Source organism: Rana temporaria, unplaced genomic scaffold (assembly GCF_905171775.1).
Source record: "Rana temporaria unplaced genomic scaffold, aRanTem1.1, whole genome shotgun sequence".
NCBI lineage: Eukaryota > Metazoa > Chordata > Amphibia > Anura > Ranidae > Rana > Rana temporaria.
The window spans coordinates 45,412-69,269 of record NW_024404509.1 but is presented as its reverse complement, the minus strand read 5'-3'; the positions used below and the strand labels follow the sequence as shown (position 1 = coordinate 69,269).

Here is a 23,858-nt window from a genome sequence, read left to right as displayed (position 1 = left end):
GTCTCTTGCGACTGGGCCTTGGCATTCCGCCACCAGGGGGGGGGGGGCCCAAATGGCAGGAAGGTGGCCCGCTGCGAGACCGTAATAAAGGGTTCTGCGATGGGAGTAAAGGGCCCCCAGGCTCAGGAGAAAGGGCCCCCGGGATCAATAGGAAGGGCCCCCGGGATCAATAGGAAGGGCCCCCGGGATCAATAGGAAGGGCCCCCGGGATCAATAGGAAGGCCCCCCGGCATCAATAGGAAAGGCCCCCGGGATCAATAGGAAGGGCCCCCCGGGATCAATAGGAAGGGCCCCCGGGATCAATAAAAAGGGCCCCCGGGATCAATAAAAAGGGCCCCCGGGATCAATAGGAAGGGCCCCCGGGATCAATAGGAAGGGCCCCCGGGATCAATAGGAAGGCCCCCGGGATCAATAGGAAGGCCCCCGGGATCAATAGGAAAGGCCCACGGGATCAATAGGAAAGGCCCCCGGGATCAATAGGAAAGGCCCCCGGGATCAATAGGAAGGGCCCCCCGGGATCAATAGGAAGGGCCCCCCGGGATCAATAAAAAGGGCCCCCCGGGATCAATAAAAAGGGCCCCCGGGATCAATAGGAAGAGCCCCCGGGATCAATAGGAAGACCCCTCGGGATCAATAGGAAGGGCCCCCGGGATCAATAGGAAGAGCCCCTGGGATCAATAGGAAGAGCCCCCGGGATCAATAGGAAGAGCCCCCGGGATCAATAGGAAGAGCCCCCGGGATCAATAGGAAGGGCCCCCGCGATCAATCGGAATGGCCCCTCGGGATCAATAGGAAGGGCCCCTCGGGATCAATAGGAAGGGCCCCCGGGATCAATAGGAAGGGCCCCCGGGATCAATAGGAAGGGCTCCCGGGATCAATAGGAAGGGCCCCGGCATCAATAGGGAGGGCCCCCGGGATCAATAGGAAGGGGCCCCGGGATCAATAGGAAGGGCCCCCGGGATCAATAGGAAGGGCTCCCGGGATCAATAGGAAGGGCCCCGGCATCAATAGGGAGGGCCCCCGGGATCAATAGGAAGGGGCCCCGGGATCAATAGGAAGGGCCCCCGGGATAAATAGAAAGGGCCCCGGTCGAAAGTTCCCGTTACCGGCACACGCGGCCCATAATGTCCGGTACTGGATGAGGACGAGTAGAAGAATTGTTCATACTACCGATTTCATCACTTTCCCGGAGACAGAACACCCCAGAGGCTCCGCCCACAAATGACCCCCCCCCCCAATCAGCCGCCAGCTCCTCCCCCTTCAGCTTGATCCGGGAGGTGGTTGGACCCACCTGATGTCCGGCCGCCTCCAGGAGCTCTTTTGTCTGCAGGACGGCCCGTCTCATGGATGGAGTCGCCATGGTGCTTCCGTCATCCTCGTAGTACCCGATGCGGAGGGGCCCCGTGCCGGAGTACACCTGGAAGAAAAAAAAAGGACACCCGGAGTGACCAGAAACGCCAAGAGATGGCGGCAACACCACACACCGCATCGTACCGACACTCGGCAGCGCACTGCCCTATTACAGCCTGGAGGTGGCGCCTTGCGACACAAAACAGCCAACGCTCAGCGGCGCTGCCTTCCTCTCCCGTGGCTGGAGGAGTATTGATCCAGAATTCGGGTTCCACCGATACGCAAATCACACTGCAAAGAATCGCATGTGAATTCCCCCCACTGCTCCTGTTATGTGTATAGAAAGGGGAAGGCGCCATCTAGTGGACTGTTCATTATAAACGTTGGAACTCACAGTAATAGACAGTGGGGTAGATTCAGAAAACAATTGCGTCTGCGTAACCATAGTTACGCAGCGCAATTGCTTAGTTGCGCCGGCGTATCGACTGATTCAGAGAGCTCGATACACCGACGGCAGCCTAAGATATGCCTGGCATAAGGCTCTTATGCCGTCGTATCGTAGGCTGCATTCTTACGCTGGCCGCTAGGTGGGGTTCCCGTAGTGGTCAGCGTAGAGTATGCAAATTGCATACTAACGCCGATTCACAACCGTACGCGCGCCCGGCGTTCGCATTTTACGTCGTTTGCGTTCATCGGTTTCTGCGTAAGGCTGCTCATGCTATTAGCAGGGGCAGCCAATGCTACGTATACCTGTCGTTCCCGCGTCGCGATTTTTAAAAATTACGTTGTTTGCGTAAGTGAATCGTGAATGGCGATGGACGTTCACGTTGAAGCAAATGATGTCCTTGCGACGTCATTTACTGCAATGCACGTCGGGAAAGTTTCCCGACGGAGCATGCGCACTATGTTTGGTGCGGGAACGCGCCTAATTAAAATGATCCACGCCCCCCTATGGGATCATTTAAATTGCGCGCTCTTACGCCGGGCATTTTTCAGGAGCGCCCAAGCAATTTACGGAGCTACTGCTCCGTGAATCAAGCGTAGCGCAGGAAATTTACGGAGGCGCAGTGTTAAAACGGTACACTGCGCCTCCGTAAGAAATGGGCAAGTCGTACCTGAATCTGGGCCAGTATCTCACAAAAGTAAGTACACCCCCCTCGGTCACATTTCTTGTATCTTTTCATGTGATGACACTGAAGAAATGACACTTTGGCCCGGATTCAGATACAATTGTGTATCTAACCGCGGGCGTAAGGTATCTCAGATACGTTACGCCGCCGTAACTTAGGGCGCAAGTTCGGTATTCATAAAGAACTTGCGCCCTATGTTACGCCGGCGTAACGTATGTGGGCCGGCGTAAGCCCGCCTAATTCAAATGAGGATGAGGGGGCGTGTTTTATGTAAATGATTGGTGACCCGACGTGATTGACATTTTTTACGAACGGCGCATGCGCCGTCCGTGTACATATCCCAGTGTGCATTGCTCCAAAGTACGCCGCAAGGACGTATTGGTTTCGACGTGAACGTAAATTAAGTCCATCCCCATTCACGGACGACTTACGCAAACGACGTAAAATTTTCAAATTTCGGCGCGGGAACGACGGCCATACTTAACATTGGCAAGGCCACCTAGGGGGCAGCTTTATCTTTACGCCGGCGTACCTCTTACGGAAACGGCGTATCTTTACCGTACGTTCGTGAATCGGCGTATCTAGTCATTTACGTATTCTACGCCGAACTCAACAGAAGCGCCACCTAGCGGCCAGCGGAAAAATTGCACCCTGAGATACGACGGCGTAGGAGACTTACGCCACTCGTATCTTAGCCTAATTTAAGCGTATCTGGTTTCCAGAATACGCTTAAATTTAGGCCGGCGTAGATTCAGAGTTACGACGGCGTATGTACTGATACGCCGGCGTAACCCTACCTGAATCCAGCTAAAAGTGTCATTTCTTCAGTGTTGTCACATGAAAAGATTTACACCAATGTGACTGAGGGGGGTGTACTTACTTTTGTGAGATACCGTATCTGGCCAAAATGCAGAATCTCCATAGGTGTCCCGGTCCCGCCGACGATAGCAAATCACAGCCGCTGGGGAGGTGCTCACGGAGCTGGAGGAGAAGTTCCGGGAACCCCCGTGTGGGTATAGGGTGGAAGTGATGTCAGCTTGGGGGGCGGATCTTCTCTAGCTCCTCCCAGCGGTCGTGATTTGCTATCGTGGGCGGGACCGGGACACCTAGGGAGATTTTTTCATTTGTTGTCACATTTTTCATAACCTGCCCACTAGGTGGCGCTTTCCCCTTTCTATACACACACAGGAGCGGCGGGGGAAGTCGCATGCGATTCTTCGCAGTGCGATTTTTGCGCCCATTCGTTTTGTAACGACGCAAATCGCATCGGTTCCCGTGCGTCCCTACCCACAATGCCCGGCTATCGGCACTACCTTCTCATTGAACGGGACGGGAGGGACGGTGGGGTCCAGCTGAAACATGTCGTCACACAGCAGGGCCCTCATGGCGATCACAAGACTCTCCACGTCCCGGGCGATCGGGCCCACCATCGCTGTAACTGTAAAGAGAGACGTCCGTCAGAACGAGGTCAGGTGACCCATCGCAAAACTCCACCCCTGGGGTTCATTGAGGGACACAGGGATTCAGAGACTGTCGGGTGATACTGCCCCCTATGGGAAGATTGGACACTAGCAAAATGTTAGGTCCCGCCTCCCCAGGAGAGGGAGACAAAGGGGGGAGTGACACGGGGTGGGAGGGGCTGACACGGGGGGGGACGAGGGAGACACGGGGGGTGACACGCGGGGAGAAAGGGGGGGGGAAGAGAGAGAGACACACACACAGGGAGGGGAGAGGGAGACACAGGGGAGGGGGAGAGGGAGACACAGGGGGGGTAACACAAGGGGAGAGAGAGACACAGGGGAGGGGGAGAGGGAGACACAGGGGGGGTAACACAAGGGGAGAGGGAGACACAGGGGAGGGGGAAGGGAGACACAGGGGAGAGAGAGAGAGAGCGAAAGAGAGAGAGAGAGAGAGAGCGAAAGAGAGAGAGAAGAGAGGGAGGGAGAGAGAGAGAGAGAGAGAGAGAGAGAGAGAGAGAGAGAGAGAGAGAGAGACACACACAGGGGAGAGGGAGAGACACAGGGGAGGGGGAGAGGGAGACACAGGGGAGGGGAGAGGGAGACACAGGGGGGGTAACACAAGGGGAGAGGGAGACACAGGGGAGGGGGAAGGGAGACACAGGGGAGAGAGAGAGAGAGCGAAAGAGAGAGAGAGAGAGCGAAAGAGAGAGAGCGAAAGAGAGAGAGAAGAGAGGGAGAGAGAGAGAGAGAGAGAGAGAGACACACACAGGGGAGAGGGAGAGACACAGGGGAGGGGGAGAGGGAGACACAGGGGAGGGGAGAGGGAGACACAGGGGAGGGGAGAGGGAGACACAGGGGGGAGAAAGGGGTGACACAGGGGGGGGGGTAACACGAGGGGAGAGGGTAACACGAGGGGAGAGGGAGACACAGGGGAGGGGGAGAGGGAGACACAGAGAGGGAGACACAGAGAGGGGAGAGGGAGACATATGGGAGGGGAGAGGGAGACACAGGCGTAAGGAGGGGAGAGGGGGAGGGAGAGGGGGAGGGGAGAGGGGTGACACTGAGGGACTCACCTGACTTCTGTCCGGGGGAACTGGACTGCACTCCAACTTTACTGCAATACAAAGACACTCATCAGTCCCGTCCCCTCCCCCGGTGTCCCCTCCTCTGTATTCTGTGTTGGGGTGACTCCTATTATCTGTGGGAGGTGAGAAGAAGTTGCCCCTCCCCCCTCCTCAGGTCACACAGGCTGGGGAGGGTCTCGGTGGTGACCTCTGCTGGGAGCACAGAGAGCTTTCCATACATTGTATATCAGTGCCGAGCCCCTCCCCCTCCTGTGTATACCGATGTGCATGTGTGTAATGTACAGCACAGTGCACAGGGTGTATATGGCGGTCTGTATAGAGGGTGTAGTGTACAGCACAGTGTATATGGCGGTCTGTATAGAGGGTGTAGTGTACAGCACAGTGTACAGGGTGCATAGTATAGAGCAGTGGTCTCAAAGTACCGGCCCGCGGACCAGTTATAAATGGCCCTCAGGCAGGGTGGAAGTGAGGGGAGCAAAAAAAAAAATTTTTTTTTTTTTGAGCTGGTGCCATCTGGTGGTGAGCCGTTGGTATTACAAGTTATTACCACCAGATGTGAACTGGCGCCATCTGGTGGTAGCCGTTGGTATTACAAGGGAGTTCCAGCCATTTGTATGTTTATTAAAAGTCAGCAGCAACAAAAAGTGTAGCTGCTGGCTTTTAATAAACAGGCACTTACCTGCTCCAGCGCTCCAGCGACGCGCCGGCCGGGGCTCCGCTCCTCTCCCCCCCTCCCCGGCCGGCGTCTTCATCTTCACTGTGGGCACCCGGCCGTGACAGCTTTCGGCTTCACGGCCGGGCACCCACTGCGCATGCGCGAGCGGCGCGGCCCGGCGCCGTGTAATTGGCCAGGAGATCGCCTAGGACCTGTGACATGTCCTAGGCGATCGCCTACAGCAGCCACTTCCTGAAGGCGATTAAGCTTAGTCGCCTACAGGAAGGAGGAAGTGGGACAGGAAGTCCCACTCTTGCTGAAGCCCCCACTCCCCCCCCAAAAAAATGACATGCCAAATGTGGCGTGTAAGGGGGAGAGGAGTGGGTTAAGAGGAAGTTCCAAATTTGGGTGGAACTCCTCTTTAAACAGCAATTCTAATGTAATTTTTCACTATTTTCACTGCCATCTTCTTCCCTCTAATTAGAACCCCCAAACATTATATATATTTTTTATTCTAACACCCTAGAGAATAAAATGGCGATCGTTGCAATACTTTCTGTCACGCCGTATTTGCGCAGCGGTCTTACAAGCGCACTTTTTTGGGAAAAAATTACACTTTTTTTAATTAAAAAATAAGACAATAGTAAAGTTATCCCCATTTTTTTTTTTAATATTATGAAAGATAATGTTACGCCGAGTAAATTCATACCCAACATGTCACGCTTCAAAATTGCGTCTGCTCGTGGAATGCCGACAAACTTTTTTACCCTTTAAAATCTTCATAGGCGACGTTTAAAAAAATCTACAGGTTGCATGTTTTGAGTTACAGAGGAGGTCTAGGGCTAGAATTATTGCTCTCACTCTACCAATCGGGGCGATACCTCACATGTGTGGTTTGAACACCGTTTACATACGCGGGCGCTGCTCACGTATGTGTTCGCTTCTGCGCGCAAGCTCGTCTGGACAGGGTGCGTTTTCTGGCTCCTAACTTTTTTAGCTGGCTCCTAGATTCCAAACAAATTTGTCAAACCCTGACTTACACCAGTGCTGGTGGTAATAATGCGCTCGCTGACACCAGTGCTGGGGGTTAATAATGTGTTCGCTGACACCAGTACTGTTTTTGAAGTTTGAAAGTTTGCATGCGGCCCCCCATGGCATATGAAAACTTGTCTTGTGGCCCTCAGGTAATTTGAGTTTGAGACCCCTGGTGTATAGTATAGAGGGTGTAATGTACAGCACAGTGTACAGGGTGTATAGTATAGAGGGTGTAATGTACAGCACAGTGTACAGGGTGTATAGTATAGAGGGTGTAATGTACAGCACAGTGTACAGGGTGTATAGTATAGAGGGTGTAATGTACAGCACAGTGTACAGGATGTATAGTATAGAGGGTGTAATGTACAGCACAGTGTACAGGGAGTATAGTATAGAGCAGGGATATGCAATTAGCGGACCTCCAGCTGTTGCAAAACTACAAGTCCCATCATGCTTCTGCCTCTGAGTGTTATGCTTGTGGCTGTCAGAGTCTTGCTATGCCTCATGGGATTTGTAGTTCTGTAACATCTGGAGGTCCGCTAATTGCATATCACCGGTATAGAGGGTGTAATGTACAGCACAGGGCTCACCTGAGTCGGTTTCCGGTGGGTTTCAGGGTACAGACCCCACAGAAGGCGGCGGGGAAGCGAAGACTCCCTCCAATATCAGAGCCAAAGCCCAGGATGGATCCTCTTCCTGCGAGGAGTGCCCCCTCCCCCCCTGAGGAGCCCCCGGGGGTCTTGCTGTGGTTGAGGGGGTTCAGGGTCTGACCGAAGACGGGGTTACTGCAGTCATAGCTGTGGAGAGAGAAACGCAGAATCACCCCCTGTGACCCCGACCAATGGCGGCTCCCCCATCCCCCATCCATTCACTGGGAGGACCAATCCCACCATTCACTGGGAGGACCAATCCCACCATTCACTGGGAGGACCAATCCCACCATTCACTGGGAGGACCAATCCCACCATTCACTGGGAGGACCAATCCCATCATTCCACCAGAGGACCACCATCACAGCTCAGACCAGCAGAGCCCGGACTCGGGGTACCTATCGGGCCTCCAGCCAATGAACGGCTCAGATATAATTGGTGCTCTTACTTCAGCATGGACTGCGGCACGTTGGTCTTCACAAAGGGGACGGCTCCTCGTCTCTTCAGCACCTGAACAATGACGGCGTCTTCCCCGGCCAGATGGTCCAGGTTCTTCATCAGTCCCAGCATGGAGGCGTGTCCCTGGAGAACAAGGGGAGTGCTCTTACCACAGAGAATCTTTCCCCATCCCCCCATCCCAACAGGACCCATCCCACCATGACCCATCTTCCCATCCCAACAGGACCCATCCCCCCATGACCCATCTTCCCATCCCAACAGGACCCATCCCCCCATGACCCATCTTCCCATCCCAACAGGACCCATCCCCCCATGACCCATCTTCCCATCCCAACAGGACCCATCCCCCCATGACCCATCTTCCCATCCCAACAGGACCCATCCCCCCATGACCCATCCCCCCATGACCCATCTTCCCATCCCAACAGGACCCATCCCCCCATGACCCATCTTCCCATCCCACCATGACCCATCTTCCCATCCCAACAGGACCCATCCCCCCCATGACCCATCCCCCCATGACCCATCTTCCCATCCCCCCATGACCCATCTTCCCATCCCACTATGACCCATCCCCCCAATGACCCATCCCCCCAATGACCCCCCATGACCCATCCCCCCAATGACCCCCCATGACCCATCCCAACAGGACCCATCCCCCCATGACCCATCTTCCCATCCCACCATGACCCACCCCCCCATGACCCATCTTCCCATCCCCCCCATGACCCATCTTCCCATCCCACTATGACCCATCCCACCATGACCCATCCCCCCAATGACCCCCCATGACCCATCTTCCCATCCCACTATGACCCATCCCCCCCATGACCCATCCCCCCCATGAGCCATCTTCCCATCAGGACCCATCCCCCCATGAGCCATCTTCCCATCCCCCCATGAGATATCTTCCCATCCCCCCATGACCCATCCCCCCATCCCCCCCCCATGACCCATCTTCCCATGCCCCCCATGACCCATCCCACCATGACCCACCCCCCCCATGACCCATCCCCCCATGACCCATCTTCTCATCCCACCAGGACCCATCCCATCATGACCCATCCCGCCATGACCCATCCCCCATCCCACCATGACCCATCCCGCCATGACCCATCCCCCATCCCCCCATGACCCATCCCCCCATGACCCATCTTCTCATCCCCCCATGACCCATCCCACCATGACCCATCCCCCATCCCACCATGACCCATCCCGCCATGACCCATCCCGCCATGACCCATCCCCGCATCCCACCATGACCCATCCCCCATCCCGCCATGACCCATCCCACCATGACCCATCCCGCCATGACCCATCCCCGCATCCCACCATGACCCATCCCGCCATGACCCATCCCGCCATGACCCATCCCCGCATCCCACCATGACCCATCCCCCATCCCACCATGACCTATTGGGGACCTCACCAAGAAGGCCGTGACCAGGATGGGGACCTCACTGAGAAGGATGTGACCAGGATGGGGACCTCACTGAGAAGGATGTGACCAGGATGGGGACCTCACTGAGAAGGATGTGACCAGGATGGGGACCTCACCGAGAAGGTCGTGACCAGGATGGGGACCTCACCGAAAAAGGCAGTGCCCAGGATAGGGACCTCACCGAGAAGGTAGTGACCAGGATGGGGACCTCACCGAGAAGGTAGTGACCAGGATGGGGACCTCACCGAAAAGGTTGGACCAGGATGGGGACCTCACCGAAAAGGTTGGACCAGGATGGGGACCTCACCGAGAAGGTAGTGACCAGGATGGGGACCTCACCGAAAAGGTTGGACCAGGATGGGGACCTCACCGAAAAGGTTGGACCAGGATGGGGACCTCACCGAGAAGGTTGGACCAGGATGGGAACCTCACCGAAAAGGTTGGACCAGGATGGGTACCTCACCGAGAAGGTTGGACCAGGATGGGGACCTCACCGAGAAGGTTGGACCAGGATGGGGACCTCACCGAGAAGGTCGTGACCAGGATGGGGACCTCACCGAGAAGGTTGGACCAGGATGGGGACCTCACAGAGAAGGTCGTGACCAGGATTGGGACCTCACCGAGAAGGTCGTGCACAGGATGGGGACCTCACCGAGCATCATGGGAAATGTAGTTCCAAAACATCCCCGGGGGGCCGAGATTCCCCTTCACTGGCCTAGGTGGACCTGTTGAGGTTCCTCCATTGATACTTAGAAGGGGGGAGGGGAGGGGTTGACACAGATGCGCAGCCCCCCCAGGTTCTCCTTTATTCATATAGGAGATGTGGGGGGGAGGGAGACGTGGGCGGAGTGGAGGGGGGAGGGGTTGGATGAGATCAGCTGGAGATCTTCTTATCGGGAAAATGATGAGGAACGTTCTTCTTCATCATCATTCCTCCGATCGGAGCGATCCCAGCTCCTGGTTGGATGACTTGGAACAAAGTCCAAGGAGGAGACAGATAATCTTATCGGGGGAGGGGGAACGTCTCTGGTTATCCGAGGATCCCACAGTGCTCTCCATCCAGATTCTCCAATCACCCACCATGAACACCCCTCCCCCACCCCAAACACATACCAACCCCACCCAGAACACACCCCTTCCTACCCCCACTATGGACACACCCCCCCACCCCAAACACATACCAACCCCACCCAGAACACACCCCTTCCTACCCCCACTATGGACACACACCCCCACCCCAAACACATACCAACCCCACCCAGAACACACCCCTTCCTACCCCCACTATGGACACACCCCCCCACCCCAAACACATACCAACCCCACCCAGAACACACCCCTTCCCACCCCCACTATGGACACACCCCCCCACCCCAAACACATACCAACCCCACCCAGAACACACCCCTTCCTACCCCCACTATGGACACACCCCCCCACCCCAAACACATACCAACCCCACCCAGAACACACCCCTTCCTACCCCCACTATGGACACACCCCCCCACCCCAAACACATACCAACCCCACCCAGAACACACCCCTTCTCTCCCCCACTATGGACACCCCTCCCCCACCCCAAACACATACCAACCCCACCCAGAACACACCCCTTCCTACCCCCACTATGGACACACCCCCCCACCCCAAACACATACCAACCCCACCCAGAACACACCCCTTCCTACCCCCACCATGAACACCCCTCCCCCACCCCAAACACATACCAACCCCACCCAGAACACACCCCTTCCTACCCCACTATGGACACACCCCCCCACCCCAAACACATACCAACCCCACCCAGAACACACCCCTTCCTACCCCCACTATGGACACACCCCCCCACCCCAAACACATACCAACCCCACCCAGAACACACCCCTTCCTACCCCCACTATGGACACACCCCCCCACCCCAAACACATACCAACCCCACCCAGAACACACCCCTTCCTACCCCCACTATGGACACACCCCCCCACCCCAAACACATACCAACCCCACCCAGAACACACCCCTTCCCACCCCCACTATGGACACCCCCCCCCCCCCCAACACAGGAACACGAATGGCGGTCCTGCTGGGAGCGGAGTGCCTCCACATACCTGACAAGGTGTACACAGCGCCCTCTGGTGGGGGATGAGGGCAGAGCCCCGTGGTGGGAGGAGCTGTGTCAGATGTCTGAGTTGTGGCTCCTCCCATCAGACTCCAGTGATCCCCGTGGCGATGGTGTGGGGGGCGGAGCCTCCACTCACCTTGTAGTTATAGTTGTCCTTCAGACTGATGGGGACGCCGTACAGGGGGCCTCGGACGGTCTCGTGTTGCAGTCTCTCCAGCTGCTCCTCACACTCGGGTAGGTAGTCGGTGAGGCAGTTCACCTGATGGGTCACTTCCAGAGCCTGCGCACAGAGAACACCAATCACTGACCCCGCCCCATCAAGACCACCATTCAATGCCAGAGCCGGGGGGAGAACTGCCCCCCCCCCATACAGAGAAGATTCTGGGGGCCCCCCATACAGAGAAGATTCTGGGGGCCCCCCGGTGCTCCCCCATCACTTACCCGCTTCATGTAGATGGAGAGAACCGTTTTCGGAGTCACCTCCCCCGTCTGCAACTTCTCAATCAGATCTGCCAATGGGAGGTCCAAGATGGTGAACGGATCATCTACAGGTTGCTGGGAGGAGAGAGAGACAGTGAGGGGGAGGGGCAATACTGGGGCTCCACCCACTTCATGTACAGACACCGGGAGGGGCAATACTGGGGCTCCACCCACTTCATGTACAGACACTGGGAGAGGCAATACTAGGGCTCCACCCACTTCATGTACAGACACCGGGAGGGGCAATACTGGGGCTCCACCCACTTCATGTACAGACACCGGGAGGGGCAATACTGGGGCTCCACCCACTTCATGTACAGACACTGGGAGAGGCAATACTAGGGCTCCACCCACTTCATGTACAGACACCGGGAGGGGCAATACTGGGGCTCCACCCACTTCATGTACAGACACCGGGAGGGGCAATACTAGGGCTCCACCCACTTCATGTACAGACACCGGGAGGGGCAATACTGGGGCTCCACCCACTTCATGTACAGACATAGGGGAGGTACCTGTCGGTGGAGGCGGGGAAGGGGACGATACCTGTTGCTGGAGGCGGGGCAGTGGGCGGTACCTGTCGGAGGCGGGGCAGGGGGCGGTACCTGTCGGTGGAGGCGGGGCAGGGGGTGGTACCTGTCGGTGGAGGCAGGGCAGTGCCTGTCGGTGGGGGCGGGGCAGGGGGCGGTGCCTGTCGGTGGAGGCAGGGAAGGGGTGGTACCTGTCGGTGGAGGCGGTACCTGTCGGTGGAGGCGGGGCAGGGGGCGGTACCTGTCGGTGGAGGCGGGGCAGGGGCGGTACCTGTCGGTGGAGGCGGGGCGGTACCTGTCGGTGGAGGCGGGGCAGGGGGCGGTACCTGTCGGTGGAGGCGGGGCAGGGGCGGCACCTGTCGGTGGAGGCGGGGCAGGGGGCGGCACCTGTCGGTGGAGGCGGGGCAGGGGGCGGTACCAGTCGGTGGAGGCGGTGCAGTGGGCGGTACCAGTTGTTGGAGGCGGGGAAGGGGCGGTACCTGTCGGTGGAGACGGGGCAGGGGGCGGCACCAGTCGGTGGAGGCGGGGCAGTGGGCGGTACCTGTTGTTGGAGGCGGGACAGGGGGCGGTACCTGTCGGTGGAGGCGGGGTAGGGGGCGGTACCTGTCGGTGGAGGAGGGCAGGGGGCGGTACCTGTCGGTGGAGGCGGGGCAGAAGGGGTACCTGTGGGTGGAGGCGGGGCAGGGGGCGGTACCTGTCGGTGGAGGAGGACAGGGGGCGGTACCTGTCGGTGGAGGCGGGGCAGGGGTCGGTACCAGTCGGTAGAGGCGGGGTAGGGGGCGGTACCTGTCGGTGGAGGAGGGCAGGGGGCGGTACCTGTCGGTGGAGGCGGGGCAGAAGGGGTACCTGTGGGTGGAGGCGGGGCAGGGGGCGGTACCTGTCGGTGGAGGAGGGCAGGGGGCGGTACCTGTCGGTGGAGGAGGGCAGGGGGCGGTTCCTGTCGGTGGAGGCGAGGCAGGGGGCGGTACCTGTCGGTAGAGGTGGGGCAGGGGCGGTTCCTGTCGGTAGAGGCGGGGCAGGGGGCGGTACCTGTCGGTGGAGGCGGGGCAGTACCTGTCGGTGGAGGCGGGGTAGGGGTGGTACTGGTCAGTGGAGGCGGGGCAGGGGGCGGTACCTGTCGGTGGAGGCGGGGCAGGGGTGGTACCTGTCGGTGGAGGCGGGGCAGGGGCGGTATCTGTCGGTGGAGGTGGGGCAGTACCTGTCGGTGGAGGCGGGGCAGGGGCGGTACCTGTCGGTGGAGGTGGGGCGGTACCTGTAGTTGGAGGCGGGGCAGGGTCGGTGCCTGTCGGTAGAGGCGGGGCAGGGGGCGGCACCTGTCGATGGAGGCAGGGAAGGGGGCGGTACCAGTCGGTGGAGGCGGGGCAGGGGGCGGCACCTGTCGATGGAGGCAGGGAAGGGGGCGGTACCAGTCGGTAGAGGCGGGGCAGGGGGCGGCACCTGTCGGTGGAGGCGGGGCAGGGGGCGTTACCTGTAGTTGGAGGCGGTCGGCCTGTATCTCCATCCTCTGGAGGTTTGTCTCTCTCCTCTGTCGGGCGATTTCTATCTTCTCCCGGATCTTCCTCTTCCTCATCCATCCCACCAGGAAGAACACCGCCCCGGCTCCTCCGAGCACCGCCAGCAGAACCCGCACAACCTCTGAGCGCCACTCCATGACTGACCGCTGGACTGGGAGGAGCCCGGAGACACCTGCTAAGCCGTCCCCGCCTCCCGTTCCGCCCTTACACTGATAGGCCCCGCCCCCTCCATAGACCGCTGGGACTCAGTGGGCTGTCAGTGCAGAAGGGGGCGGGACTCAGTGGGAGGAGTTGAAATGCCGCTATAACCCCTCCCCTTATAATGCTTCGGTGTTCTGAGAATCAGGGCGCCCCGCCTGTCGGTAGAGTGGGCGGTCCGGCTCCACGAATACGGCGGTGGGCGGGGCGTTTCACAAAAAGATGACGGGTGGGCGGGGCGGTCTACAGTACAATGGCGGGGGGGCGGAGCTGTCTCCGCTAAGATGGCGGTGGTTCTGTGGGCGGGCCCGGCGCGCTGACGTCACTTCCGTGCGGTGTCCTCTCGCTCGTCCTTCCTCACAGTCAGGCGGTGAAGATGGTTCTGGAGATGCAGAAAGTTCTGGCCGGAGAGCCCGAGGAGGAGGAAAAGGTGAGAGAGGGGGGGATGGAGGACAGGTGGGGGTCACATGTCCTTCATAGGGGGAGTCATTACATCATATTGTGACCCCCAATGAGGAGCATTGAGTCCTGGGGTCACCCAGAGAGGAAGTGAGGAGAAATCCTCCATCGGGGACACCGTGACGGTGACAACCGTCTATGAGGGGGATTCCTGGGGTGTCACCGGGACAGGAAGTGGCAGAAAATCCCCCCCAATAGAGAAAAGATGGGGGAGGGGAGTCGGTGTGACAGTGCGGTCTGCGCTTCTGCTGGAAGTCACTGATTGGCCAATAGATTTTGGAGGGGGGTGTCTGGGTGGGGGGGTCTCTCCGCCTATAATCTGTCAATGATGGTGGTGATTGGACGGGGCTGATAATAATATCTTTGTGTTCTTTTCCACAGGAGGAAGAGGAGGAGGAAGATATGGTGGTGAGTACCGGGGCCTCGGGTCACATGATCTCCAGGACAGAAGTGTGATGTCACTGCTGGGGGCGGAGCCTGCACATTACAGCCAATACCTATGAATGAGATCTCCTTCCCCCCCCCACCCCCTTTCCTACATGGAGATCTGACCCCCCCCCCATATATAGAGATCTCACCTACCCCACTGACCCCCCCCCCCCCCACCCATATAGAGATCTCACCTACCCCACTGACCCCCCCACCTATATAGAGATCTTCTCACCTACCCCACTGACCCCCCCACCCATATAGAGATTTCACCTACCCCACTGCCCCCCCCCCCCCCACCCATATAGAGATCTCACCTACCCCACTGACCCCCCCCCCCCACCCATATAGAGATTTCACCTACCCTACTGACCCCCCCACCCATATAGAGATCTTCTCTATATGGGGGTGGGGGAGTCAGTGGGGTAGGTGAGATCTTCTGACCACCCCCCCCACCCATATAGAGATCTTCTCACCTACCCTACTGACCCCCCCCCACCCATAGAGAACTTCTGACCCCCCCCCCACCTATATAGAGAGCTTCTCACCTACCCTACTGACCCCCCCATATAGAGATCTCACCTACCCCAATGACCCCCCCCCCCCCATCCATATAGAGATCTCACCTACCCCTTTGACCCCCCCACACCCATATAGAGATCTTCTCACCTACCCCACTGACCCCCCCCCCCCCCCCCATATAGAGATCTCACCTACCCGACTAAAGCTGCCCCCCCTCCCCACACACACAGAGAACAGACTGAGATCGGTGACATCGATCCCAACATGTCACGGAGTGGGGGGGATAAGAGGGGGAAACATTCACCAATACCGGGGGGGGAGAATAACTGTCTGGGTGACGACCTCTTTTACCAATCACATCTCTCTCTGGAGGTTTAGGGGGGAGCAGTGTGAAGGAGGTTCAGTCAGATTTTCCCATCACTTCCTGTGTGGGGGGGGGGATGGGATTGGTGACCCCAGAATAGGAGGTGTCCCCTCTTCCCTCAATGACCGCAGTGTCCGTCCCCCCCCCCCCAGGATCCGCTGGAGACGGTGAGAGCGCACTGCGAGCAGACGGAGAAATGTGCGAAGATTCGGGAACATCTGGAGATCTGTGAGACCCGAGTCAACTCCCGATCCAACACCCAGGAGGAGTGTGTGGAGGAATTGTTCGACTTTCTGCATGCCAGGGACCACTGTGTGAGTAATGGGGGAGGGGAGTGTAGTTTGCTGTGTGAGTGATGGCGGGCGGGGGGGGGGGGGGGTAAGTTTGCTGTGTGAGTGATGGCGGGGGGGGGGTAAGTTTGCTGTGTGAGTGATGGCGGGGGGGGGGGTAAGTTTGCCGTGTGAGTGATGGGGGGGGTAAGTTTGCCGTGTGAGTGATGGGGGGGGGAAGGTTGCCGTGTGAGTGATGGGGGGGGTAAGTTTGCCGTGTGAGTGATGGGGGGGGTAAGTTTGCCGTGTGAGTGATGGGGGGGGTAAGTTTGCCGTGTGAGTGATGGGGGGGGTAAGTTTGCCGTGTGAGTGATGGGGGGGGTAAGTTTGCCGTGTGAGTGATGGGGGGGGGTAAGTTTGCCGTGTGAGTGATGGGGGGGTAAGTTTGCCGTGTGAGTGATGGGGGGGGTAAGTTTGCCGTGTGAGTGATGGGGGGGGTAAGTTTGCCGTGTGAGTGATGGGGGGGGTAAGTTTGCCGTGTGAGTGATGGGGGGGGGAGTTTGCTGTGTGAGTGATGGGGGGGGGGGTAAGTTTGCTGTGTGAGTGATGGGGGGGGGGGTTAAGTTTGCTGTGTGAGTGATGGGGGGGGGGGGAGGAGGAGTTTGCTGTGTGAGTGATGGGGGGGGGGAGTTTGGCGTGTGAGTGATGGGGGGGGGGAGGAGTTTGCTGTGTGAGTGATGGGGGGGGGAGTTTGGCGTGTGAGTGATGGGGGGGGGGGTTTGCTGTGTGAGTGATGGGGGGGGGGGGTTAAGTTTGCTGTGTGAGTGATGGGGGAGTTTGCTGTGTGAGTGATGGGGGAGTTTGCTGTGTGAGTGATGGGGGGGGGAGTTTGGCGTGTGAGTGATGGGGGGGGAGTTTGCCGTGTGAGTGATGGGGGGGGAGTTTGCTGTGTGAGTGATGGGGGGGGGGGGGGGGGGTTAAGTTTGCTGTGTGAGTGATGGGGGAGTTTGCTGTGTGAGTGATGGGGGAGTTTGCTGTGTGAGTGATGGGGGAGTTTGCTGTGTGAGTGATGGGGGAGTTTGCTGTGTGAGTGATGGGGGGGGGAGTTTGCTGTGTGAGTGATGGGGGGGGGAGTTTGCCGTGTGAGTTATGGCGGGGAGAGGGGGGTAAGTTTGCTGTGTGAGTGATGGGGGGGTAGTTTGGGGTCGGTATGGTGGGGGAGGGGTATAGCTCTGGATTCTCACCCCCCCCCCCCTTTTTCTCTCTCAGGTCGCTCACAAGCTTTTCAAACAGCTGAAGTAAACGCTGCGCGATCGGTCATGTGGTCGGTTGTGTGATGACTCCTCCCACTCTCTGGCTCCCCCCCCAATCCCATGGATTGTGCCGTTTGTCTCCTGCCTGATTGTAGCCTCTGGGCTGCAATTGGTGAACATTGACTGTTCAGTGCTGAGGAGGCTCCGCCCCTCTTCAATAAACATGTGCTGTGATTGGTGGAATCTGTCAGTTTTCTTCTTTGGGTACTTTGGTGTGCTGGGTACACTGGAGGGGATGTTCATTGAGGGTCATAAGGTCAGAGTTCACAGGTAAAGCCAGATATCGGGGTGATAAATGGGGGGGCAGGGAAAAAAATCTCATATAATGGTGGGCGGGGGATCCAAGAGAGGATGGGACATGGGCGGACGTATAGAGTATTTAATGGAGGGGAAGTGTTGGGGGGGGGGGGGGGGTATAGAATATAACATTTAAAATGTTGGGGGAGGTATAGCAAATAATGGGGGGGGGGGGGGGGTTAAAGAATATAATACACAATGTGTGGTGGGGGTATAAAATATAATGGGGGGGAGGGGTATTGACTATAATACATAATGTGTGGGGTAATAGAATATATGTGGGGTATGGAATATATAATGTGGGGGGAGGGGTATAGAACGGGGGTCAGCAACCTGTATATCGAGATCTACCAGTAGAGGGCAGACAGGGGGCTGGTAGATGGTGGGAAGTATACAGGAAGTAGAGGGAATACAAAGAATGTGATTGGAAGGTGAGGTCTTTGGGGCGGGACCTATACAGGAAGTAGAAAGAATACAAAGAATGTGATTGGAAGGTAAGGTCTCCAGGGTGGGAAGTATACAGGAAGTAGAAGGAATACAAAGAATGTGATTGGGAGGTGAGGTCTCCGGGGCGGGAAGTATGCAGGAAGTAGAAGGAATACAAAGAATGTGATTGGGAGGTGAGGTCTCCTGGGCGGGAAGTATACAGGAAGTAGAAGGAATACAAAGAATGTGATTGGGAGGTGAGGTCTCTGGGGCAGAAAGTATACAGGAAGTGGGAAGAATACAAAGTATGTGATTGGGAGGTGAGGTCTCTGGGGCGGGAAGTATACAGGAAGTAGAAGGAATACAAACAATGTGATTAAAAGGTAAGGTCTCCGGGGCGGGAAGTATACAGAATACAAAGAATGTGATTGGAAGGTGAGGTTTCCGGGGTGGGAAGTATACAGGAAGTAGAAAGAATACAAAGAATGTGATTGAAAGGTAAGGTCTTTGGGGCGGGAAGTATACAGGAAGTAGAAAGAATGTAAATGAAAGGTAAGGTCTTTGGGGCGGGAAGTATACAGGAAGTAGAAAGAATACAAAGTATGTGATTGGAAGGTGAAGTCTCTGGGGTGGGAAGTAGAAGGAATACAAAGAATGTGATTGGAAGGTGAGGTCTTTGGGCCGGGACCTATACAGGAAGTAGAAAGAATGTGATTGAAAGGTAAGGTCTTTGGGGCGGGAGGTATACAGGAAGTAGAAAGAATACAAAGAATGTGATTGGAAGGTGAGGTTTCCGGGGCGGGAAGTATACAGGAAGTAGAAAGAATACAAAGAATGTGATTGAAAGGTAAGGTCTTTGGGGCGGGAAGTATACAGGAAGTAGAAAGAGTACAAAGAATGTGATTGGAAGGTGAGGTCTCCGGGGCGGGAAGTATACAGGAAGTAGAAATAATACAAAGAATGTGATTGGGAGGTGAGGTCTCCGGGGCGGGAAGTATACAGGAAGTAGAAAGAATACAAAGAATGTGATTGGAAGGTGAGGTCTTTGGGGCGGGACCTGTACAGGAAGTAGAAAGAATACAAAGAATGTGATTGAAAGGTAAGGTCTTTGGGGCGGGAAGTATACAGGAAGTAGAAAGAATGTGATTGGAAGGTGAGGTCTTTGGGGCGGGACCTATTCAGAAAGTAGAAAGAATACAAAGTATGTGATTGGGAGGTGAGGTCTCTGGGGCGGGAATTATACAGGAAGTAGAAAGAATGTGATTGAAAGGTAAGGTCTTTGGGGCGGGAGGTATACAGGAAGTAGAAAGAATACAAAGAATGTGATTGGAAGGTGAGGTTTCCGGGGCGGGAAGTATACAGGAAGTAGAAAGAATACAAAGAATGTGATTGAAAGGTAAGGTCTTTGGGGCGGGAAGTAGAAAGAGTACAAAGAATGTGATTGAAAGGTGAGGTCTTTGGGGCGGGAAGTATACAGGAAGTAGAAAGAGTACAAAGAATGTGATTGAAAGGTGAGGTCTTTGGGGCGGGAAGTATACAGGAAGTGGGAAGAATACAAAGAATGTGATTGGGAGGTGAGGTCTCCGGGGTGGGAAGTATACAGGAAGTAGAAGGAATACAAAGAATTTGATTGAAAGGTGAGGTCTTTGGGGCGGGACCTATACAGGAAGTAGAAGGAATACAAAGAATGTGATTGGGAGGTGAGGTCTTTGGGGTGGGAAGTATACAGGAAGTAGAAAGAATACAAAGTATGTGATTGGAAGGTGAGGTCTTTGGGGCGGGAAGTATAAAGGAAGTAGAAAGAATGTGATTGGGAGGTGAGGTCTCTGGGGCGGGAAGTATACAGGAAGTAGAAAGAATACAAAGAATGTGATTGGGAGGTGAGGTCTCTGGGGCGGGAAGTAGAAGGAAATAGAAGAATACAAAGTATGTGAAACCTACATTACTGTTGGGGGATATATTCCTCCCACATGTGAGGTGTTATAAATAGTAGAAGTGCTCCCCCTAGCTGTAGAGAGCACCTATCATCTGTGGAAGCCGAGGTCTCTCTACAGAGGTCTGACACAAACCCCTCCCCTTCTGCTGAATCACAGTTACAGCTCTCCAATCAGCAGGCAGTGTGATCTGTGACTCAGAAGGTGGTGTGTCAGACCTGCTTACACACAGGACAGGTCCTCTGTTTAGCTGTGGGGGGGCGTGACACACCTCCCGCCCCGCCCTCTGCTATCAGAGCACAGGTGACATTCGTGGGCGGTAACAAAAGTAGGCGGGTCTTTCACAGCCGATCAGGAGTCTGTCCATCCCCGCCGCTCCCATCTACTCAGTGTTGTCGTCCGAGGACAGGAAAGAGGAGGAGCCACCGCAGACTGTTCTTCCGAATCAGAGCTGTGACCCCGCCATTCCTGGGAACAATGGAGAGATCTGATTGGGCCTCAATGTGTCATATAATCCCCCCCCCCCTGGGGGAGGAGCCCACCGAACATTCTTGGATTTTGTTATTCTCGGGATGAGGATGACTCTGGAGACCAGAAAATACCCGGCCTGCGGGTGTTTCATCAGATTTGGCGACCCGTCAGAATGTGACGTTCCGTCGCTGCCATCTTGCTACACCCCGCACCCCTCCACAGTAAGGATACGGTGAGAAGGCGGCACGCGGACATCTTGTTACACCCACCGGAGTCTGGCATTTCACACTTTATTGTAACATATAGGGCCGGATTCTGAATCTGGCCCGCCGTATCTATGAATCAGGCGCATAGATATCCATTAGATCCGACAGGTGTAAGTCTCTTACGCCGTCGGATCTTAACTGCATTTTTTTTTTTGACCGCTAGGTGGCGCTTCCGTCGAATTCCGCATCGAGTATGCAAATTAGCTAGATACGCGAATTCCCGAACGTACGCGCGGCCGACGCAGTAAAGTTACGACGTTTACGTTAGGCTTTTCCCGGCGTATAGTTGCCCCTGCTATATGAGGCATAAGTGCGGCGTAACAATGTTAAGTATGGCCATTGTTCCCGCGTCGAAATTTGAAAAAGTTACGTCGTTTGCGCAAGTCGTCCGTGAATGGGGCTGGACGTCATTTACGTTCACGTCAAAACCAATGACGTCCTTGCGGCGTACTTTGGAGCAATGCACATCTAAACAGTCAAACGGACTTCTAAGTACATAAACTATGGCCCAGATTCTCGTCCAGCGGCGTAATTTTGTGCGGGCGTAACGTATCCGCTTTACGTTACGCCTCCGCAACTTAGACGGGCAGGTGCTGTATTCTCAACGGACGGCGCATGCGCTGTTCGGGAAAAACGTCAATCACGTCGGGTCACAGTAGATTTACATAAAACACGCCCCCCCTGATCCAAATTTGAATTAGGCGGCCTTACGCCGGCCGATTTACGCTACGCCGGCGCAACTTGCACCGTCCGTTGAGAATACAGCACCTGCCCGTCTAAGTTGCTGAGGCGTAACGTAAAGCGGATACGTTACGCCCGCACAAATTTACGCCGCTGGACGAGAATCTGGGCCATAGTTTATGTACTTAGAAGTCCGTCTGACTGTTTAGATGTTGAATTTTGAAAGCAGCGAACTTCAGATCGACAAACCTGTGAGATCGGCGCGTGAAGCCGCAGCTTTTAAAGTTCAACATGTAAACAGGAAGACGGAGTTCTAAGTCCGGTATAAACCATATAAAGTCACTTTACTGTAAAAAAAAACGTCTAAAATGTTAAAACTCCGGTGGCCGGGGCCGCCATCAGGAATTATGGGGCCCCTTACACTGCTTCAGGCATAGGCCCCCTGGAGCAGAGAACTGGAGGGGGGGGGGTGCTGCCACTAGTTGAGAAGCGGGGGGGGGGGGTGAATTGAGAAGCGGGGGGTGCCACAAATTGGGGGGGTTGCCCTGGGGACCTCTGGGCCCCCCTTTTTTTGTTATACATTTTATTTTTTAATCTTTCTTTTATATATATTTTTTTCTTTTTATTAAAGGGCCCCGGATGGCAAACCCCCCCCCCTTTTTTTTTTTTTGATAAAAAATATTTTTTATATATAAAAAAAAAGGGGGGGGGGGTTTGCCATCCGGGGCCCTTTAATAAAAAGAAAAAACAATATATAAAATAATTTTTTTTTTTTTAAATTATAAAAAAAATATATGATAAAGAAATATATATATATATATAAAAAAAATACCGTATTTATCGGCGTATACCGTGCACTTTTTTGCCCTGAAAAACAGGGCAAAATCGTGGGTGCGCGATATACGCCGTTACCCGCTTCCCGTGCTTTGTTCGAACCACTGCGCCGACATATACCGAGCGCAGTACACTCGGGTATAGTCAGGCAGGCTCGGCTCCTCTCGCGGTCACGTCGTGTGCGTCCTGTACGTCGTTTACGCGAGAGGAGCCGAGCCCGCCCGACTATACACGAGTGTACTCCGCTCGGTATATATGTCGGCACAGTGGTTCGAACAGAGCGCGGGTAGCGGGGATCGAGCGGGGATGGCCGCAGAAGGACGCCGGACCGGACAAGGCCGCCGCTGGACGACGGGCCGGACGCGATGGACGACGGGCAAGACACCGACGAGGGGCATCCAAACTGTAAGTATTTTTTTTTTTTTTGCAGGAAACTTCCTTCAAATTCGGGGGTGCGCGCTATACGCCGGGCCGCGTTATAGCCCGATAAATACGGTATATAAAAAAATTAATGGGGGTTGCCATCCGGGGGCCATGTGGACCTCTGGGCCCTTTAATAAAAACAAAAAAAATATATATTAAAAAAAAAAGGTTTTATTAAAAAAAAGGGGGGTTGCCATCCAGGGCCCCTGCGGACCTCCGGGGGCCCCTTACAGGTGTACTGCCTGTACCCCCCTGATGGCGGCCCTGCTGGTGGGTGTAACAAGATGTCTGCTTACCCCCTTCTCAGTGTATTCTTACAATGGAGGAGTGCGGGGTGTAGCAAGATGGCGGCGACGAAACGTAACTTCCGTAACATTTTCCTAACGGGTCGCCATATAACACCATTTCTGACGAAACAGCAGTGTTTCATCAGATTCGGCGACCCGTCAGAATGTGTAACGGAAGTGACGTTTAGTCGCCGCCATCTTGGTACACCCCGCACTCCTCCACAGTAAGGATACAGTAAGAAGGCGGCACGCGGACATCTTGTTACACCCGCCGGCATTTCACACTTTATTTTAACCGCTTCAGACCCGCACTATAGCCGAATGACGGCTACAGCGCGGACCTGAAAATCCAAGTGGACGTCAATTGACGTCCGCCCCTTTGTGCGTTCCCCGCGCGCGCTCCAGAGCGCGCAGTGGGGAAACTCTGTGTTGGCTGTGTCCCTTGGACACAGCCAATTACAGATCGCCGCGAACGGCCAATCAGAGTGGCCGTTTCGCGATGCGATCTGTGCGGCCAATGAGAGATGATCTCATATGTAAACATATGAGATCATCTCTCATTGCCGTTTTACACAGAGGCAGCAGTGCTGTCTCTGGAGAGGAGACCGATCTGTGTCTCTTGTACATAGAGACGCAGATCGGTCACCTCCCCCAGTCACCCCCCCCTCCACCTACAGTTAGAACACAATGCAGGGAATACATTTAACCCCTTCCTCACCCCCTAGTGTTAACCCCTTCAATGCCAGTCACATTTATACTGTAATTAGTGCATAT

The 23,858-nt window shown here is 55.7% G+C and overlaps 2 protein-coding genes across 2 annotated transcripts in view; one reads left to right on the top strand and one right to left on the bottom strand.

Moving 5' to 3' along the window:
- Positions 1 to 14,099, bottom strand: part of LOC120922025 (vitamin D3 hydroxylase-associated protein-like) — a 33,526-nt gene extending 19,427 nt beyond the window's left edge. Inside the window, exons 1-8 of the mRNA XM_040334561.1 lie at positions 13,866 to 14,099; positions 11,829 to 11,942; positions 11,524 to 11,667; positions 7,814 to 7,947; positions 7,306 to 7,512; positions 5,014 to 5,054; positions 3,794 to 3,918; positions 1,292 to 1,417 (exon numbers count right to left, since the gene is read on the bottom strand). Coding sequence (XP_040190495.1) covers positions 1,292 to 1,417; positions 3,794 to 3,918; positions 5,014 to 5,054; positions 7,306 to 7,512; positions 7,814 to 7,947; positions 11,524 to 11,667; positions 11,829 to 11,942; positions 13,866 to 14,048 — 1,074 coding nt within the window. The 5' untranslated portion in view covers positions 14,049 to 14,099. The remainder of the gene's footprint in view (positions 1 to 1,291; positions 1,418 to 3,793; positions 3,919 to 5,013; positions 5,055 to 7,305; positions 7,513 to 7,813; positions 7,948 to 11,523; positions 11,668 to 11,828; positions 11,943 to 13,865) is intronic.
- A 310-nt stretch (positions 14,100 to 14,409) lies between these two features.
- Positions 14,410 to 17,468, top strand: LOC120922033 (cytochrome b-c1 complex subunit 6, mitochondrial). Its single transcript, XM_040334571.1, has 4 exons — positions 14,410 to 14,539; positions 14,950 to 14,976; positions 16,036 to 16,197; positions 17,422 to 17,468. Exons 1-4 carry the CDS (start codon positions 14,486 to 14,488, stop codon positions 17,452 to 17,454), a joined length of 276 nt encoding a protein of 91 aa, XP_040190505.1. The 5' UTR covers positions 14,410 to 14,485; the 3' UTR covers positions 17,455 to 17,468.
- Positions 17,469 to 23,858: the final 6,390 nt, after the last annotated feature.